At 45.7% G+C, this 21907-nt stretch overlaps 1 protein-coding gene across 3 annotated transcripts in view; it reads right to left on the reverse strand.

The window, feature by feature from the left end:
- NOS3 (nitric oxide synthase 3) overlaps positions 1-21907 on the reverse strand; it is a 1079476-nt gene that overhangs the window by 851759 nt on the left and 205810 nt on the right. The window contains exon 1 of one of the 3 annotated variants that reach the window (XM_086940928.1): positions 8641-8753. The exons of the other annotated variants lie outside the window; for them this stretch is intronic. Within the exon in view, the coding sequence (XP_086797054.1) occupies positions 8641-8654 (14 nt within the window). The 5' untranslated portion in view covers positions 8655-8753. Of the gene's footprint in view, positions 1-8640; positions 8754-21907 lie in introns of those variants that run through there. 3 annotated transcript variants of the gene reach the window in all.

Consider the following 21907-nt stretch of genomic DNA (forward strand, 5'->3'; position numbering starts at 1 on the left):
TTTTTAATTTGGTCTCTTTGCCAACAGCTTCAGGATTTAGGTAGATGTCTCCCATACCTAGCCTGTGGAAAGTATCCCTGACATGTGCTAACCATGGGATCTTCGCAGGATAGTCAAGTTTAATACAGTCCTGCAAAATTTCCTTTGTAAGATTCAGTTCTTCGGAGCTCCATACCTTACTCCAAAGCAACAGAGGGGAGACACGGATAATGTCACTCACAAATTCAAGGCCCACCTCGGCATGACAAAAGATGTTAGAAGTGCCCGGTGGGACTGATAGGAGGCGCTTTATACATTTATTTTCCATAATTTGTATTTTATTGGGGTTGTGTGTCCCCCAAACACCAGCGCCATATATTTCAACAGTGAGGCATTTAGCTTTATACAAAGTTTTTAATTCTGTAATCGGCTTCTGACCCAACTTGCTTGAGAAGCGGAAGAGGGCCTCTATAGATTGCGTGGTCTTTTGGACACGAGCTGTGATTAAATGATCCCAACTCAGGGTTTTATTGAATAAATTCCCTAGGTAATTAAAACTATCAACTTTCACAATGGTTGAGTCCTTCAAAATAAGCTTTCGAGTTTTAGCACCTTTCGGTCCACAGACCATTGCAAAATACTTTGTGAAGTTGACCCTTAGATCTAAACCTTGCATAAAAGCTTCAAAAGCATTCAAACAGGTTTGCATGCTATTGGCTGTTAGGGTCATTAGAACCGTGTCATCTGCACAAGATAACATCGGTATCCGTTTACCATTTGCCTGAGGGAAATCTGCACCACTTTCCAACAAGAAGCCTTCAAGACCGTTGGTGTACACCAGAAATAAAAAAGGCGCCAAAATACATCCCTGGCGGACACCTTCGGTTGATGGAATGGGCTTTGTCTTCTCCCCACCCGGGACAAATCGGATCCGCACTGATGTGGCCACATGCAGTCTACGGAGGAGAGTAACCAGCGGTTCTTCAAATCCCATGGACTCCATCATCGACCACAATTTGTCTCTACATACCGTATCAAAGGCACTGGACAAGTCCATGAAAGCCAAGTGGATATAACCACGTTTGGCCTTCATGTACTTGCCCATAATTAATGCCAAGTTAAGGCACTGCTCAGTGGTACCCTTTCCCCTCCTAAACCCATACTGGGAATCCACAATTAAACCTTTTGATTCCGCCCAGGTTTCCAGGCGAGCCAATATCACCCTTCCCATTAACTTACAGGATGCGTCTATTAACGATATTGGTCTGTAGCAGCAGGGGTCACTTTTATCCCCCTTTTTAAATATCTGTACTACTACCGCCTCTTGCCAGGAGAGTGGGATATGCCCTACTACCACTGCTCTGAATAGTTGTAATAGAAGTGGTGGCCAGACCTCAATATTATACTTAAAAAGATCCAAAGGGACTAGATCCGGCCCTGGGGCTTTCAGCGGGGTACCTTTTCTCAAAGCGGCCTCTACCTCTGAAAGAGTCAGTGAAAGACTAAACATATGAGCTGATTCCAAGTTAATATCAGCATCCCCTTCATAGCCTGTTTGTAGGGTCGCCCCTTTTGGATTAAAAATGTTTCCATAGTGTGCTTCCCAGGTATCCCCTGGTAACAAATTCCCCTTTTCATCACAGCTTAAAAATGGGCGGTTTATTACCTCCCAAAAGAGCCGACTATCCTTAAGTTCTGAAGCTTTCCCTAGATCATCCCAGGCCTTTTCCTTTAAAACTTTTTTCCTCTTTGCACTAGCGTCTCTGTACATTTTCCTTGCTTTTCTGACCAGCTCACTATCCCTTGGAACTTGGTGTAGAGCCTTTGTAAGTTTGGTTTGTGCTCTATAACATTCTGCATCAAACCATTTGCAGCCATTTCCTTTCTTTATGCCCATAGTTTTTGAAAGGTGGGATGCCACATTACCTAAAAGGTCCTCAAAGTCCTTAATTATTACTTCCGGCTCATTAGTAGGAGTTAGGCAAGCATCTATATTTGCTTTATTTGATTTAAAAATCTCCACCTCTAATTGACTTACATCTATCTTATCCCACTTTAAGGTTACCCCCTGGTTCCTGCTAAATTCAATTGGCTGAAAAGGGGGCTGTACTCTCTTAAGGGCAGTGCTCAGACTTAAAATTAGACGATTGTGATCACTTATGGGGTTTGCTTCAATCTGAAAATCATTAACAAGATGGATATACCTTCTGGAGACCATGATAAAGTCAATGACACTCATCTGGCCCCCTGAACCCTGGAAAGTGGGTATGGCCAGAATTCCGGACACTTTGGACATGTCCAGGACGCAAAGATCGTTGGTCAAGATAATATTATTTAAGGCTTCCCCTTGTTTTGAATGGTTGAAATGCGCCAATGAATTATCGCTTAGATCAACCAAACCACAGACTCTGGTGCCACTAAGTTTACACAAAGTACAGTTAAAATCACCGACCCACATAATAAAAAGAGGGAATATTGTGTTTGTTACCTTTGCTATTTCATCATTTAGTTTTTCAATAACCAAAGTAGAATGGGTATCAAATAGTTATAATACCAATTGATTAGGAGGAGAGGTACTGACAATAAAATATTAATCAAAAGCATTTGGTACCACGGGGATTCCACCAGTGTGGCAGTTTTGATCATATTGTATTTCACAGAAATGGCAGTAATTAGACCACCCTTAGCTCTTACAGCTTGCGACGGTTCAGCATGAACATTAAAAGTTTGATATCCGCCCAAGCCATGATACCCTCTACTCCAGGTCTCCTGGAGACAAATTATCTCAAAACATTTCATACATTTTACCCATACCGGGTCCTCTAGCCTCCGGGAGAGTCCAGCTATGTTCCATGAAATCAAACGGAACGGGGGCCCCTTCGCCAGACTATCAGCTATCCCCAAAATTGGTGGTAGGTTCGGCTGGATTGCGTTACTCTCACTCAGGGGGGCAACTGTTAGTCCAGTGTCTGTAGCCAGAGGAACAATATCAACCTGTCTCGTGATAATTTTCCCACCTTGAGTTACTATAATATTAGTGTTCCCTATGGCGGGGCTTCCTTTACTATTTTTCCAGCAGAAACTCTTCCTCCCCTGGCCATTTCTTGGGGGGTAGTCAGCAGATCTAAATATGGGTGAACATCGCTACCCATCTCTGCCCCAGTTCCAGCTAGTTTGTCTCTGTTAATCCTCCTTGGACTAGCAACCCTTTCCCTATCCCTATCTACAGTCCCACTACCAAAGAAGGAAATATTCCGATGTCAGTCCACCCCCTCCAGACCCATAAGAGGGTCGAATCTGTTACTTGACGGTAACCAATCCAAGCCATTGATGCCGAAGTGTCTAATCCTTCCAAAATTCTGTGGTGGTTGTGGCATGCGAAAAGTCGCATGAGGGTAAAAATAATCTAGACCAAGGGATTGAATATCTCCTATTCTGGCAAATCTTGGAATCCTGCGTATGTGATCAACAACCCAGGGGTCTCTCAAGTTGACAATTATGCAATCTCCTTCGAGATCCTTTGTGTTATGGCCCACCCATGCCACTCTCCTGACACCAAGGATCTCTGAATTCCCAGCGGTAATCTCCTATTCTTACTAAGCCAAAAAATAACTTTATTTTTTATTTTTTATCTCTCTATGTGATTCCTGGTAATCGGGATTGATTTCTGGTACCCCTGTTAGAATAATGGTTAAGGGCATAGACTCCTGGGGAAGATTTACACTTGTGATATCTTTGCCCTGGGATACAAAGGTCGGAGAGTGTTTAGCCCCATGTTTTAGGTTTTGTCCCTGTTTAGCAGCATCAGCCCTATTTACCTCACTAGCTTAGGTCTTTTTACTTACTACACCTTTTTCTCCGGCGGCTGATTATTTTGAATCGCCGGAATTACATTTTACCCCGGATAACCAGCTTTTGGGTGCTTTGCTATTTCCGAGGATGTGGACGGGGCGGGTCTGACATCTTTTCTATTTAAACTCTTGGTTAGGATATCAAGTTGTAAGGAATTCCCTTTCGTTGATAGCTCTATTTGTTCTAATGTTTCCTTGATTAACTTCATTCGATTAATCAGGGGTAATATTAGAGATCTTACTAAAACTTCCATTTTACCAAGGAGATCCTCATTAGGGGACTGTGATAAAACGTTGTTTATTACAGGGTCAGTTTGGATGGGAGACTGAACTACAGCCTGTGAGGGCTCCCTCAGGATTTGCGTTAACATAGATCTTTTACCACCACCTAGCCTCTGACCACCCCCTTTCTTATTTTTCCTTCCCTGTTTAGGGGTTGCAATCATATTTAATCCCCTCGGGGACTGATCATATTCTATCCGAGGAGCAGGGGGTGGGGGTGTTGGAGTAGATGTTCTATGACTCAAATCGCTAGATGGTTGAGTAAGCAAAGTGGAACCCAACATGGTGCCAAAATTGGGACCCTCCGACCCTTCCTCCCGTGGGCTAGGAATTGGGCTAGTATCCACCAAGACAGGTGAATCATTTCGCTGAGCTGGTGTTACAGCAGATTCAATCGTACCCAGAGAAGAATGCTTGCCAGTTAAAATATCTAGTAACAAGCATTTTTCGGCAAAGGCTATATCTTTTTCTAAAATACCAGTGGCCCATTTAAAGAACTGGTCCAAAGTCCCTGTGACCATACCAGCATTAGCACTTACGGCGACAATTCTATTTTTCCCAGAACGTAAAGCCATGGTCACAAACAACAGTTTCCAATTACCACTAGTAATATGTTCTCACAAGATAAGAACTAGCTCTGACGCAATAAATGACAGAAATCAGAAGGTCAAAGAGTCAAGGGATATGTCCCAGCCCGGGCTCAGCCGTCCTCGGATGGCCACAGACGGCCCGCCCTTTGCCCGGGCTTAGCCCGGCTAGTTCCGCACGCGTCCCGCTAGCGCAGAAGTGATTGTGATTTATATACAGGGAGGAAGGGGCAGGAAGAGGCACCAGCTGCAGCGTAGATGGAAAGCGCTGTGCAGGCTGGGCCTCGCAGTCCCACCCGCGGTCTTTACTTCTCGCCCAAAATCGTCAGAGCTCCCAGGGTCCAAGCTGGTCCACGCTGTCAAGAGTCAGTAAAGGTGAGCAGGGCTGTAACTAGAAGCGGCAAAGTGTCCTCACTGGGAACGGCTACGAGCGGCACCCATCACCATCGATGGTAGTTTTTTTCCCTTCAAAGTACATGCAATCCAGTATGCAACAGTCAATGCTTTGAGTGCAGCCCGTTCAGACCACACATCATCGCAGGGTGAGCACACGCTAAACACCAGAAGTACCACTAACTCAGTACACCATAAATAATCGCCACATGGCTTTAATAAGGCATAATTCAGTAGTCAAAAAACGGTACCCCCAGTGCGGCCTGTCCGTACCACGCATCATCACAGGTTACGTACACACTCAGTCCCAAAGGTACTACTAACTCAGTGCACCATAATTCATCGCCACATGGCTGTATTCAGGCAGAATTCAACTGACTCTTCATTCATTATTTGCAGAGTGCAGTACCAAACAAAGTATAACATCCCTCAAACCTACACAATATCCCTTTAGTAGTCTTCGTTCAAAAACTTCTTTTATATCAGTTCTAGGTTTAGTTGAAAAACAAAATTCACGCTGCAAGTGCAAAGGCACACTCAATGGCAGTCTACACTGCGGACAGCACAGGTCACAACTTGAACTATAATGTCCCTGAAACATACACATTTCGACAATGTATTCCATACATGCTTCATCTTTTATTTCAATTGTGATTACAGATAATGCAGTCCAGCCTAAGATCTACACTGTGGACATCAGGGTTTCCGACTTGAATTCAGCTTTGGATCTACACTACAGACTGTAGGGAATTCAGCCTTGATTTATTTAAGGCAGAGACAAAAAATACTCCTGTGGCACTGCTAGTATGCGCAAGCACCTTTAATACCTGCATCCTGTGAACTATGCTCACAAAGAATGTAGAACACTGTGCCAAAATGTACCTCCACCAACGGCAATACCAAGTACCTCTGGAGCCTCACAGTTAACATCGCCATCAGACATACGTCCCCATTTTGAAAAAGTTAGAATGCACTGCGTGAAATGCAATTTTTTAATTTGTTATGGGGAGCAATCAGTAGACCTAGTTTGCAGAGCAGTTGATAACCATCAATGGTAGTTTTTTTTCCCCTCAAAGTTCATGCAGTCCAGTATGCAACAGTCAATGCTTTGAGTACACACCGCTTGAACCACGCATCATCACAGTGTGAGCACACGCTGAGCACCAGGCGTACCACTAACTCAGTGCACCATAAATAATCCCCACATGGCCTTATTAAGGCAAAATTCAGTAGCCAAAAGACATTCTTACAAGTGCGCTCTGCCTGAACCACGCATCATCGTAGATTCCACACAAACCAATCATACCTTATTGCACCACAACTCATGAACCCTTTACGATAGAATCTTCTGTGTATTATTTCACATATAGTGCTCCTACCTTCGTACAGCAGAAGTCATAAACCGTTTACGATTGAATATCTATGTATGATATCATGATTACTATTCTACTTGTTACCAACAGCAACGTAATAATAAAATGGAATCGAGCACACGTGTTTGTACCCACTTCAACTATCTATCTTCAATCTGAGTATTTATCATGTTTGTAAAATGCTGCTCCTGCTCCATATCACATTATATTGTACTGTAAACAGTGTATGCAACCATTTTACCTCTACCAGTAACAAAAACTTTGATTATACAACTTTCACTCACTCATTCTACAAATACGAACGTATAAACTGGATCATTGCAATACTGCAAAGAAAGTGTATAGTAAATTTATAAATGTGTGCTATTTCTCGTTTTTAGACTATTTATATAGCGCGAAGTCCACCCAAAACTATATCAGCAATTTACATGAGCACGGTATTTACAGTACACTGTCTCACTGCATCTTTTCATCATAGAACCATAACTTCCCTGCTTCAGAGTCTGACTGCATCTATCGGTGGGTACACCTGTGTCACACTGCACCAGTGTCTCACTGCATCTTTTCATCATAGAACCATAACTTCCCTGCTTCAGAGTCTGACTGCATCTATCGGTCGGTACACCTGTGTCACACCGCACCAGTGTCTCCCTGCATCTTTTCATCATAGAACCATAACTTCCCTGCTTCAAAGTCTGACTGCATCCCTCGGTCGGTACACCACACCATTGTCTCACTGGACCACTGTCTCACTGCATCTTTTCATCGTAGAACCATAACTTCACTGCTTCAGAGTCTGACTCCATCCCTCGGTCGGTACACCACACCATTGTCTCACTGCACCAGTGTCTCCCTGCATCTTTTCATCATAGAACCATAACTTCCCTGCTTCAGGGTTTGACTGCATCCCTCGGTCCGTACACCGCACCATTGTCTCACTGCATCAGTGTCTCCCTGCATCTTTTTATCATAGAACCATAACTTCCCTGCTTCAGAGTCTGACTGCATCTATCGGTCGGTACCCCTGTGTCACACCGTGCCAGTGTCTCCCTGAACCTTTCCCTCATAGAACCATAACTTCCCTGCTTCAAAGTCTGACTGCATCCCTCGGTCGGTACACCACACCATTGTCTCACTGGACCACTGTCTCCCTGCATCTTTTCATCATAGAACCATAACTTCCCTGCTTCAAAGTCTGACTGCATCCCTCGGTCGGTACACCGCACCATTGTCTCACTGGACCACTGTCTCACTGCATCTTTTCATCGTAGAACCATAACTTCCCTGCTTCAGAGTCTCAATGCCTTCCTAGGTCGGTACACCTGTGTCGCACCGTGCCAGTGTCTCCCTGAACCTTTCCCTCATAGAACCATGACTTCCCTGCTTCAGAGTCTGACTCCATCCCTCGGTCGGTACACCACACCATTGTCTCACTGGACCACTGTCTCCCTGCATCTTTTCATCATAGAACCATAACTTCACTGCTTCAGAGTCTGACTGCATCCCTCGGTCGGTACACCGCACCATTGTCTCACTGGAGCACTGTCTCCCTGCATCTTTTCATCATAGAACCTTAACTTCCCTGCTTCAAAGTCTGACTGCATCTATCGGTCGGTACACCTGTGTCACACCGCACCAGTGTCTCCCTGCATCTTTTCATCATAGAACCATAACTTCCCTGCTTCAAAGTCTGATTGCATCCCTCGGTCGGTACACCGCGCCATTGTCTCACTGGACCACTGTCTCCCTGCATCTTTTCATCATAGAACCATAACTTCCCTGCTTCAAAGTCTGACTGCATCACTGAGGCTCTGCATCGCTGGGATACTTTACCAATGCCTTGGTGTAAGAGCTATTTGCTGCACAAGTGCTTGCCCTTCCAGTTCCCAGCTCTGTCAGCGATTCGTTGTATGTCCCTTCTCTCACTGCGTCATTACGTCTTTAATCACTCCCCCACGCTATGCTTGACCACTAATAAAGGACATGCACACTGCACTATATCGAGTCTCTTGACTAGGCCCTTCAATGTTAAAGTAGTGATAAAAACTCCCTGCACATCCTCTGACATTATACAAGTGAGGATGGTGAGGACAACGCGTTTATTAGCAGTGACGAAGACTCAGGTGCAGGAAAGACCTACCGTTGGCCCTCAGAGGGTAAAGAGGCGTGCTTTACCTGCTGTTTTTCATCTTGACTGGGTCAGAGGTCACCTCTCGGTGGGCTAAGAGCTGCTGGCTGGAGTGGCATCCATGAACGTGTGAAAAGTAGGACCCCCTCTCTTACAGGCGAGAAACACCTGGCTCTGCTGTCACTGAATCCCTCTAACACAGGGTTTGAGCAATAACTGGGCCCGAGTGAAGACCAACGGCCGACCTTCCGGGGGAACAGTGTCCGCAGTGACATGCGATCCAGGCGGTATAAATACATCTCGGCAGCAGCGCAGCCCTCCCCGGAGGACCAGGCCGTGATTCGCCAGCACAGGAAGTGCGTGGACTCTAGGGTCGCGAGCGTGTATGCCGCCCCGTGCAGGTCCGAGGCCCAGGTTACGGAGACAGGCCTGGCTTAGTGACTGCGTCACAGGCCTGGAGAGAGCTTTGTTGTGTGGAACCGCCAGTAGTCATCCATTCTTTCTATGGTGCAGCATAATAGCGGCATACTGTTTTACCTCACAAAAAGATGAGCAATCTTACCCACAAATGTATGGAATACATGTTCATTATCTTCCATCTAAAAATGGATATGCACAAAGAAGAAAAATAATAACATTTCTCTGGACCCACATTTTAGATATATGTTGAGTTTGTGCTGGATACACTTTGTCAGTGAATGACTGACAATTAAAACTCTTCCTTCCAAATGACTTCAGCCTCACAAACCACAACTGACCTAAAGATGATGAGGACTCCTGGTCAATTGAAGCAGCAGGAGCCCGGGGTACTGAGGAAAGAAACTGATCTCAAGTAATCACAAAAAACCTCATAAAACTGATTATTGATACATATTACGAAAGTTTTGAGGCGTAATTGAGGATATCAATCAAATAGAGAAAAGTGTTAAATCTTCTTTGAGGAATATAATTTCTGATTACCACTCTGCAAGTATATACAGGAAGAGAAGGCATGATGCTCATGCCATCTCCACAGGTAGCAATAACAGCTGGAAAAACACAGCTGAACCATCTGATCTGCTCTTCATTTCTGTTCTAATCTACTAATGGTGAGCGCTGTGCTTAGCTGAGGGTCACGATTTCATGTAGGTGAAGTTCGGTATTGCACTGCTAGTTGACATGTTGCATCCCATCTTTAGAGACCCTGCTCTTGCCAAGCATGTCTTCCACAATGTCTCTCAAAAAAAGACTAGAGCATATTGCTGGAAATTGGGGGATAATGCATTGAATCGTTGGAAAAGCTAGCCCTACTTACCGTACTTTCCGGCGTATAGGACGACCCGGCGTATAAGACGACCCCCTACTTTTCTTGATAAAATGTAGGTTTAGTGCTGTACTCGCCGTATAAGACTACCCCCACTTCCAACGCAGTCCTGCATAGCCATTTGGAGAATTGTGCATAAGATTTGCACCCAAAGCATTCTTTCTGATATTTGGTTTACGGTACTTGATATCCTTTCTTTGGCATTTCATCCAAAATCAATTCAAAATGTAATGTGAATGCTGTCATATTGGATCATAGAATGTCTTCACCAGATGTGCCCCCCACTTCCCTGTGTTGTACATTGCCATTATCCACATTAGTATTGTTAGATTACCGGTACCGTAACTGTAATTTATTTCCCTCTTTCAGATCCGCTTTCAGTGGGTTTGCTTTTGATACTTCCACAGTGCCCCCATCCCCTACGTAACGTTAGTTCTTGTGTTTGAGTGCCCTCCATTTATTGCAGTATTATACCGTACCTCTACTTGCACACATGTCACTTTTTCCTCCTGCAATGCACCATTTCCTATTGAGAAGTGGTCTGACACCTTCGGGTGAAGTCCGCGCTATGTAAAAACGCATGAAAACATACTCTCAAATTTCACACCCGGCGTATAAGACGACTCCGGACTTTCCAGAACATTTTAAGGGGTTAAAAAGTCGTCTTATACGCCGGAAAATACGGTAGATAGAATCTTTTGCCAAAGCCTAGATGCAAAACTCCACATTGCACATGCATGCTAACCGGCTTTAAGTCATAGTGAAGCAATGAATACACTTTATAAGGCCGTTGGGAAATTGCATTTTAAACATGTACTAAATATACATATGGCCACAATTATGCCTACACTGTCCTATGGAATAGAGCATATCTGTAGGAGAGTAGGGTCTTCTTCCTATGGTTACCCCCACTTTTTGCTGTGCTTCACTGGTTTTTCGACGTTAGTATGGCTGTGGCCCTGCTAATCAGGCCCACAGCCTAGCTGTATTCTCTCTAAATTGATACCATGTACTTTAGGTACATACCAGATCGGTTACTGGGTCACCCTTGTGAGCCCCTGTACAGTGTAACTTAGGTACCCAGGGAATAGGTGCACCCTAGGCCTACCAGGAGCTGCAGCATGTATTGTGCCACCCCTGGTTAGCCTTCCAAACTGACACCACACGTCTGCCTTGCAACCTGGGTAAGGTGGTGTAATCACCCCGTACTTAGATATAGTATACCTATATCTATATATATATATATATATATATATATATATATATATATATATATATATATATATATAGAGACACATATTAACCTATAAGCCACTCTTATGGCAGGCCTTAACAATCCTGGAGGCAGAGTGCTTGGTTTTGTGTGAGAGGGTGCCCTGGCATGAGCTGAGCCCCTCTGCAGCTTTCAGAACCATCTCCTTATAGCTGTTCTATGTTATAACCATTCCATATACTCAAGGGCATTATAATCCTTGCGGTTACTGCTAACTTTGCTTTGGCTTTATCAAAACATGTTGTGTAAGGTGTCAAACACTTTGGAATACTATCCTGGTGACGGGGGTAGCATTCCACCCTTCTAGAGGGAGAAGACATGTAGTTACTGGTAAACCAGGTTAAAGTTAAACAGGACACCAGCATCACAAAATAGATACTGCTGCCACAGACACAAGTCTGCCCTCCTGCTGCTGGACGAAACTCCGGCAGGGGAGGCTCGGACAATAGGTTCCTGCCCAGGGAAGTGCTGGCACCTCCCCAGACAGGCTTTAGTGTATTGGGGCAGGGTAGGTTGCATTCAGTGAAGGCTTTTCAGACACTGCCTGGGGCACACAAGGTGCTCTATGCATTTCCCAGTTCAAACCGGTCGATGGGGTGCTCAGCCCCAGCTCTGGCGTGAAACTGGACAAAGGGAAGGGGGTGTAACTCTCCTATCCCCAAGTCCACCCATAGGAGGGACCTTAGAGTTAGTCCAACCCCTAAACTTACTAAAAGTATAGAACCCCAGTCCCTAGGACTTTAGATTATCCTGGACGAACCTCTGCAACATATATCTTGGACCTTTGACATTCCATATCGACTGGAAGACGGAAGACATCTCCCTTGTGGTCAAGGAGTGACCACCCTGTTCAAACAGGCACCAACTGCATCTTTGCTGGTCTGCATTGTCGAGGCCCCCGCCGGATCCGGAAGACTCTGCAACTCAGAACATGGACTTCCAGACATCTCTGACGCTGACCTGAGCTCCCAGCAAAGCTGAGGCCTGTGGCGGACACGAGAGACCGGGGACCAGAACTCCTGGACATCCTGCATTTTGCAACATGCACCGACTTCCCGAGGTATCCTGAAGTTGTGCATTGGGGTGCTTGAAGCCCCAGCCCGAGCACCATTTGCACTGAAGCGCAGAAGCCCACACTCCACGAGTGTTCCGTGGGCCCGCTTTGTGCATTTTAGCTTGACGCGTCTTCGCGGTTCCTAGTCCATTGGTTAGTGAGCCTCCAAGAAGACCAATCATGAAACTACATTGTTTTCCTAGTTGCTCCAGGCTTGCTCCAGCTTCCTTGCAAAGGAGAAGCGCCCCAGACCTTGCTGGTTTGCACTAAAGTCAATCTCAACATCTTGCATGGATTGCGTTGGCCAAGGCTTGTAGGATTCAATCCGGATACCGACACCGCAGTCAACTAGATCCTTTATGGGACAACTCGAATCCAGCTCCTGGTTGTCATTTACGCCTCCTGGACCTCGTGGCTGAAGAGACAAACTTCACTGGTTCACCTGAAATAATCCAACATTGGCTGGCCGTTTCCCATTGCCATCCTGGTCACTGGCTAGTGACCCAGACTCTGTCCCTTCTGTTTTCAGGTTCTTCACATCTCTGATCCACCCTTGGATCCACCCGGACACTTTTCCTCTGGTCGCCTGCAGCACTTCTTCGCAGCTCTCTATTGGAATCGACAACGAAACCCGACAAGAAAAAACACCTATGCACCCGGCTTCCCTGGGTTAGGTAACACGAGTACTCCGGTGCTCCAGTGGGTATTGACTTTCCAAGTGTCCTAGTCTAAAAGGGTTCCAACGCAGTTCACCTCCTTCTACCCTTAATCTTTAAAATTGTCACTTGTTCGTTCTCCATAGAAAGTCAATGGTAACCCGCTGCTCTGAATAGACACTGCACGTTTCCCGTGGGTCTCCTACATCCTAACATTTGGTTGTTCCTATAAGCCCCAACAATTCCCCAGGCCCTAGGCCTGCTTTCTATTCCTCACGTGGTTCTTATACCACTATTTTAGTATATGGCTTGTGAGGCCCCTAGGGCAAAACTTATATTGTGCAACTTATTGTATGCTAATCAAGTTCCTTGTATTGTACTTTTACCTCTGACCTTATAAAGAGTCCAGATGTTTTGTGTTTAGAATAAATACATATATATTTGATATATACCTTGTGTGATGTGCTTTCATTTGGTACTCAAGAGATTATAATTGGTAAAACAACTAGCTTATCTCGCCTCTAAAGACTTAGCCTGAAGGTTGCTCTCCACAGCTACCACTAGGATAGCTTTCTATAAGGTTGACTTTACAACCACCATCAATAAGGGTCGATTAGACTGGTGCAAGGTGCCCACTAGAATAGTGGCATCATATACTAGGCCAACTTCCCACATTGGTGTGCAGCGTGTGGGATTAGAGCTTGCATTGTTTTACCAAATAATCTTGCGAATATCATTTGAAAAATCACATCAAGGTACCTGTAGGTACATATGAATCAAGACTTATAATACATATGTTCTACTGAACTTAGCAGTTGTAGGTGGTAAGGGGTTAGCAAACCCTGACTACAACTCCTTGAGAGGTTCTAGTAGGAAAACAAGTAGTGTATGTAGGTGCCCACACCACACCTCACTAGTGATGGCTTTAAAAGCAGGACCTAGTACCCCACTGCCAGATGTCAGCAATGAGCAGACAACTAAATATGACACATTCACTCACCAGGAGTTGAGGGGATGTGTGCCATAAGGAAATTAAAGCAAGGACAGAGTCCAACCACCCAACACATGATAGATGTCTTAGTGGTAGATGATTCAGCAAAAGCATCAGACCCAGATACTCAAGGTAGTAGGGAGGGGGGCCATCCATCATCAGATGAGGATCCTAGTGGGGCTCCCCACCAGGACTCTGAGGTTGATGAGGATGTAGACCAGGAGGTGGATGCTGAACCCAACCGGGACAACACAGGACTACCTGGAAATGGAGATGGCCAACCCAGGCCTCCCTCCATCCCTCCATGTAGGCCTAATGATGTACCCAGAAGGCCCAGATCACTCTCAGGAGAACCTGACTATTCTGATTCATCAATAGGGTCCTCTGTCTCATCTCACAGGAGGAGAACATTCCCTTAGAGAAGAGAGTATGATGCTAGAATGAGAGAAGTCAAGCTTAGGATCAGGAGACAACAAGTTGCCCTTGAAAAAGAGACCCTAGCTCTTGAAAGAGAGAGAAAGTTGGCAGGACTAGAGTCCCCTGGTGGCAGCAAAATCCCTGGTGGTAGGTCTTATGACCATAGAAACCTGAACAAGATTGTCCCTCCCTATCAGATTGGGGATGACATCCACAAGTGGATCACTGCTTTGGAGGGGGCCTGCAAAGTACAGCAGGTACTCCAGAGTCAGTGGGCAGCAATTGTGTGGCTCTCCTTTTCAGACAAAGGTAGAGACATGCTCCTCACTGTAAGAGAAGAAGATGCTGACAATTACACTGTCCTGAAGAGTGCTCTGATAGATGGGTTTGGCCTAACCACTGAGCAGTACATGTTTATTTATTATTTATTTAATGGTTTTATAAAGCGCGTAGTAACTCAGAGAGCATCCCAGCGCTAGTTGCTGTTCAGAGATACCCAGAAGACACAGGCTCAGGACTGGACTGACTTTGTAGATTGTGCTACTAAGGCTCTGGAAGGCTGGTTACTGGGCAGTAAAGTAAGTGACTTTACAGGATTGTATATCCTTATTATGAGAGAACAGATGCTTAATAATTGTCAGAACCAGTTGTTGCATCAGCGCTTGGTTGACTCTAATTTGACCTCTCCCCAAGAATTGGGTAAGAAGGCAGACAAATGGGTCAGAACCAGGGTGAAGCAGAAGGTTCAGAACCAAGGCGGTGACCAGAAGAAGCAAGACCAAAAGGTCTGGAGAAAGCAAAAGACCAGAAGTCTTCTCAAGGTCCCCAAAAAGCTTCTAATGGTGGGGGTCCCCAACAATCCAAAAAGAAAGATGGTCCAAAGAAACCATGGTGCAAGATTTGTAAAGTTAATACTCACTCGACCAGTCATAGAACCATGACTTCCCTGCTTCAGAGTCTGACTGCATCCCTCGGTCGGTACACCGCACCATTGTCTCACTGGAGCACTGTCTCCCTGCATCTTTTCATCATAGAACCATAACTTCACTGCTTCAGAGTCTGACTCCATCCCTCGGTCGGTACACCACACCATTGTCTCACTGGACCACTGTCTCCCTGCATCTTTTCATCATAGAACCTTAACTTCCCTGCTTCAAAGTCTGACTGCATCCCTCGGTCGGTACACCGCACCATTGTCTCACTGGACCACTGTCTCACTGCATCTTTTCATCGTAGAACCATAACTTCCCTGCTTCAGAGTCTCAATGCCTTCCTAGGTCGGTACACCTGTGTCACACCGTGCCAGTGTCTCCCTGAACCTTTCCCTCATAGAACCATGACTTCCCTGCTTCAGAGTCTGACTCCATCCCTCGGTCGGTACACCACACCATTGTCTCACTGGACCACTGTCTCCCTGCATCTTTTCATCATAGAACCATAACTTCACTGCTTCAGAGTCTGACTGCATCCCTCGGTCGGTACACCGCACCATTGTCTCACTGGAGCACTGTCTCCCTGCATCTTTTCATCATAGAACCTTAACTTCCCTGCTTCAAAGTCTGACTGCATCTATCGGTCGGTACACCTGTGTCACACCGCACCAGTGTCTCCCTGCATCTTTTCATCATAGAACCATAACTTCCCTGCTTCAAAGTCTGATTGCATCCCTCGGTCGGTACACCGCGCCATTGTCTCACTGGACCACTGTCTCCCTGCATCTTTTCATCATAGAACCATAACTTCCCTGCTTCAAAGTCTGACTGCATCACTGAGGCTCTGCATCGCTGGGATACTTTACCAATGCCTTGGTGTAAGAGCTATTTGCTGCACAAGTGCTTGCCCTTCCAGTTCCCAGCTCTGTCAGCGATTCGTTGTATGTCCCTTCTCTCACTGCGTCATTACGTCTTTAATCACTCCCCCACGCTATGCTTGACCACTAATAAAGGACATGCACACTGCACTATATCGAGTCTCTTGACTAGGCCCTTCAATGTTAAAGTAGTGATAAAAACTCCCTGCACATCCTCTGACATTATACAAGTGAGGATGGTGAGGACAACGCGTTTATTAGCAGTGACGAAGACTCAGGTGCAGGAAAGACCTACCGTTGGCCCTCAGAGGGTAAAGAGGCGTGCTTTACCTGCTGTTTTTCATCTTGACTGGGTCAGAGGTCACCTCTCGGTGGGCTAAGAGCTGCTGGCTGGAGTGGCATCCATGAACGTGTGAAAAGTAGGACCCCCTCTCTTACAGGCGAGAAACACCTGGCTCTGCTGTCACTGAATCCCTCTAACACAGGGTTTGAGCAATAACTGGGCCCGAGTGAAGACCAACGGCCGACCTTCCGGGGGCACAGTGTCCGCAGTGACATGCGATCCAGGCGGTATAAATACATCTCGGCAGCAGCGCAGCCCTCCCCGGAGGACCAGGCCGTGATTCGCCAGCACAGGAAGTGCGTGGACTCTAGGGTCGCGAGCGTGTATGCCGCCCCGTGCAGGTCCGAGGCCCAGGTTACGGAGACAGGCCTGGCTTAGTGACTGCGTCACAGGCCTGGAGAGAGCTTTGTTGTGTGGAACCGCCAGTAGTCATCCATTCTTTCTATGGTGCAGCATAATAGCGGCATACTGTTTTACCTCACAAAAAGATGAGCAATCTTACCCACAAATGTATGGAATACATGTTCATTATCTTCCATCTAAAAATGGATATGCACAAAGAAGAAAAATAATAACATTTCTCTGGACCCACATTTTAGATATATGTTGAGTTTGTGCTGGATACACTTTGTCAGTGAATGACTGACAATTAAAACTCTTCCTTCCAAATGACTTCAGCCTCACAAACCACAACTGACCTAAAGATGATGAGGACTCCTGGTCAATTGAAGCAGCAGGAGCCCGGGGTACTGAGGAAAGAAACTGATCTCAAGTAATCACAAAAAACCTCCTAAAACTGATTATTGATACATATTACGAAAGTTTTGAGGCGTAATTGAGGATATCAATCAAATAGAGAAAAGTGTTAAATCTTCTTTGAGGAATATAATTTCTGATTACCACTCTGCAAGTATATACAGGAAGAGAAGGCATGATGCTCATGCCATCTCCACAGGTAGCAATAACAGCTGGAAAAACACAGCTGAACAATCTGATCTGCTCTTCATTGCTGTTCTAATCTACTAATGGTGAGCGCTGTGCTTAGCTGAGGGTCACGATTTCATGCAGGTGAAGTTCGGTATTGCACTGCTAGTTGACATGTTGCATCCCATCTTTAGAGACCCTGCTCTTGCCAAGCATGTCTTCCACAATGTCTCTCAAAAAAAGACTAGAGCATATTGCTGGAAATTGGGGGATAATGCATTGAATCGTTGGAAAAGCTAGCCCTACTTACCGTACTTTCCGGCGTATAGGACGACCCGGCGTATAAGACGACCCCCTACTTTTCTTGATAAAATGTAGGTTTAGTGCTGTACTCGCCGTATAAGACTACCCCCACTTCCAACGCAGTCCTGCATAGCCATTTGGAGAATTGTGCATAAGATTTGCACCCAAAGCATTCTTTCTGATATTTGGTTTACGGTACTTGATATCCTTTCTTTGGCATTTCATCCAAAATCAATTCAAAATGTAATGTGAATGCTGTCATATTGGATCATAGAATGTCTTCACCAGATGTGCCCCTCACTTCCCTGTGTTGTACATTGCCATTATCCACATTAGTATTGTTAGATTACCGGTACCGTAACTGTAATTTATTTCCCTCTTTCAGATCCGCTTTCAGTGGGTTTGCTTTTGATACTTCCACAGTGCCCCCATCCCCTACGTAACGTTAGTTCTTGTGTTTGAGTGCCCTCCATTTATTGCAGTATTATACCGTACCTCTACTTGCACACATGTCACTTTTTCCTCCTGCAATGCACCATTTCCTATTGAGAAGTGCTCTGACACCTTCGGGTGAAGTCCGCGCTATGTAAAAACGCATGAAAACATACTCTCAAATTTCACACCCGGCGTATAAGACGACCCCGGACTTTCCAGAACATTTTAAGGGGTTAAAAAGTCGTCTTATACGCCGGAAAATACGGTAGATAGAATCTTTTGCCAAAGCCTAGATGCAAAACTCCACATTGCACATGCATGCTAACCGGCTTTAAGTCATAGTGAAGCAATGAATACACTTTATAAGGCCGTTGGGAAATTGCATTTTAAACATGTACTAAATATACATATGGCCACAATTATGCCTACACTGTCCTATGGAATAGAGCATATCTGTAGGAGAGTAGGGTCTTCTTCCTATGGTTACCCCCACTTTTTGCTGTGCTTCACTGGTTTTTCGACGTTAGTATGGCTGTGGCCCTGCTAATCAGGCCCACAGCCTAGCTGTATTCTCTCTAAATTGATACCATGTACTTTAGGTACATACCAGATCGGTTACTGGGTCACCCTTGTGAGCCCCTGTACAGTGTAACTTAGGTACCCAGGGAATAGGTGCACCCTAGGCCTACCAGGAGCTTCAGCATGTATTGTGCCACCCCTGGTTAGCCTTCCAAACTGACACCACACGTCTGCCTTGCAACCTGGGTAAGGTGGTGTAATCACCCCGTACTTAGATATAGTATACCTATATCTACATATATATATATATATATATATATATATATATATATATATATATATATATATATATATATAGACACATATTAACCTATAAGCCACTCTTATGGCAGGCCTTAACAATCCTGGAGGCAGAGTGCTTGGTTTTGTGTGAGAGGGTGCCCTGGCATGAGCTGAGCCCCTCTGCAGCTTTCAGAACCATCTCCTTATAGCTGTTCTATGTTATAACCATTCCATATACTCTTAAGGGCATTATAATCCTTGCGGTTACTGCTAACTTTGCTTTGGCTTTATCAAAACATGTTGTGTAAGGTGTCAAACCCTTTGGAATACTATCCTGGTGACGGGGGTAGCATTCCACCCTTCTAGAGGGAGAAGACATGTAGTTACTGGTAAACCAGGTTAAAGTTAAACAGGACACCAGCATCACAAAATAGATACTGCTGCCACAGACACAAGTCTGCCCTCCTGCTGCTGGACGAAACTCCGGCAGGGGAGGCTCGGACAATAGGTTCCTGCCCAGGGAAGTGCTGGCACCTCCCCAGACAGGCTTTAGTGTATTGGGGCAGGGTAGGTTGCATTCAGTGAAGGCTTTTCAGACACTGCCTGGGGCACACAAGGTGCTCTATGCATTTCCCAGTTCAAACCGGTCGATGGGGTGCTCAGCCCCAGCTCTGGCGTGAAACTGGACAAAGGGAAGGGGGTGTAACTCTCCTATCCCCAAGTCCACCCATAGGAGGGACCTTAGAGTTAGTCCAACCCCTAAACTTACTAAAAGTATAGAACCCCAGTCCCTAGGACTTTAGATTATCCTGGACGAACCTCTGCAACATATATCTTGGACCTTTGACATTCCATATCGACTGGAAGACGGAAGACATCTCCCTTGTGGTCAAGGAGTGACCACCCTGTTCAAACAGGCACCAACTGCATCTTTGCTGGTCTGCATTGTCGAGGCCCCCGCCGGATCCGGAAGACTCTGCAACTCAGAACATGGACTTCCAGACATCTCTGACGCTGACCTGAGCTCCCAGCAAAGCTGAGGCCTGTGGCGGACAGGAGAGACCGGGGACCAGAACTCCTGGACATCCTGCATTTTGCAACATGCACCGACTTCCCGAGGTATCCTGAAGTTGTGCATTGGGGTGCTTGAAGCCCCAGCCCGAGCACCATTTGCACTGAAGCACAGAAGCCCACACTCCACGAGTGTTCCGTGGGCCCGCTTTGTGCATTTTAGCTTGACGCGTCTTCGCGGTTCCTAGTCCATTGGTTAGTGAGCCTCCAAGAAGACCAATCATGAAACTACATTGTTTTCCTAGTTGCTCCAGGCTTGCTCCAGCTTCCTTGCAAAGGAGAAGCGCCCCAGACCTTGCTGGTTTGCACTAAAGTCAATCTCAACATCTTGCATGGATTGCGTTGGCCAAGGCTTGTAGGATTCAATCCGGATACCGACACCGCAGTCAACTAGATCCTTTATGGGACAACTCGAATCCAGCTCCTGGTTGTCATTTACGCCTCCTGGACCTCGTGGCTGAAGAGACAAACTTCACTGGTTCACCTGAAATAATCCAACATTGGCTGGCCGTTTCCCATTGCCATCCTGGTCACTGGCTAGTGACCCAGACTCTGTCCCTTCTGTTTTCAGGTTCTTCACATCTCTGATCCACCCTTGGATCCACCCGGACACTTTTCCTCTGGTCGCCTGCAGCACTTCTTCGCAGCTCTCTATTGGAATCGACAACGAAACCCGACAAGAAAAAACACCTATGCACCCGGCTTCCCTGGGTTAGGTAACACGAGTACTCCGGTGCTCCAGTGGGTATTGACTTTCCAAGTGTCCTAGTCTAAAAGGGTTCCAACGCAGTTCACCTCCTTCTACCCTTAATCTTTAAAATTGTCACTTGTTCGTTCTCCATAGAAAGTCAATGGTAACCCGCTGCTCTGAATAGACACTGCACGTTTCCCGTGGGTCTCCTACATCCTAACATTTGGTTGTTCCTATAAGCCCCAACAATTCCCCAGGCCCTAGGCCTGCTTTCTATTCCTCACGTGGTTCTTATACCACTATTTTAGTATATGGCTTGTGAGGCCCCTAGGGCAAAACTTATATTGTGCAACTTATTGTATGCTAATCAAGTTCCTTGTATTGTACTTTTACCTCTGACCTTATAAAGAGTCCAGATGTTTTGTGTTTAGAATAAATACATATATATTTGATATATACCTTGTGTGATGTGCTTTCATTTGGTACTCAAGAGATTATAATTGGTAAAACAACTAGCTTATCTCGCCTCTAAAGACTTAGCCTGAAGGTTGCTCTCCACAGCTACCACTAGGATAGCTTTCTATAAGGTTGACTTTACAACCACCATCAATAAGGGTCGATTAGACTGGTGCAAGGTGCCCACTAGAATAGTGGCATCATATACTAGGCCAACTTCCCACATTGGTGTGCAGCGTGTGGGATTAGAGCTTGCATTGTTTTACCAAATAATCTTGCGAATATCATTTGAAAAATCACATCAAGGTACCTGTAGGTACATATGAATCAAGACTTATAATACATATGTTCTACTGAACTTAGCAGTTGTAGGTGGTAAGGGGTTAGCAAACCCTGACTACAACTCCTTGAGAGGTTCTAGTAGGAAAACAAGTAGTGTATGTAGGTGCCCACACCACACCTCACTAGTGATGGCTTTAAAAGCAGGACCTAGTACCCCACTGCCAGATGTCAGCAATGAGCAGACAACTAAATATGACACATTCACTCACCAGGAGTTGAGGGGATGTGTGCCATAAGGAAATTAAAGCAAGGACAGAGTCCAACCACCCAACACATGATAGATGTCTTAGTGGTAGATGATTCAGCAAAAGCATCAGACCCAGATACTCAAGGTAGTAGGGAGGGGGGCCATCCATCATCAGATGAGGATCCTAGTGGGGCTCCCCACCAGGACTCTGAGGTTGATGAGGATGTAGACCAGGAGGTGGATGCTGAACCCAACCG

Source organism: Lissotriton vulgaris, chromosome 10 (genome assembly GCF_964263255.1).
Source record: "Lissotriton vulgaris chromosome 10, aLisVul1.2, whole genome shotgun sequence".
Taxonomy (NCBI): Eukaryota; Metazoa; Chordata; class Amphibia; order Caudata; family Salamandridae; genus Lissotriton; species Lissotriton vulgaris.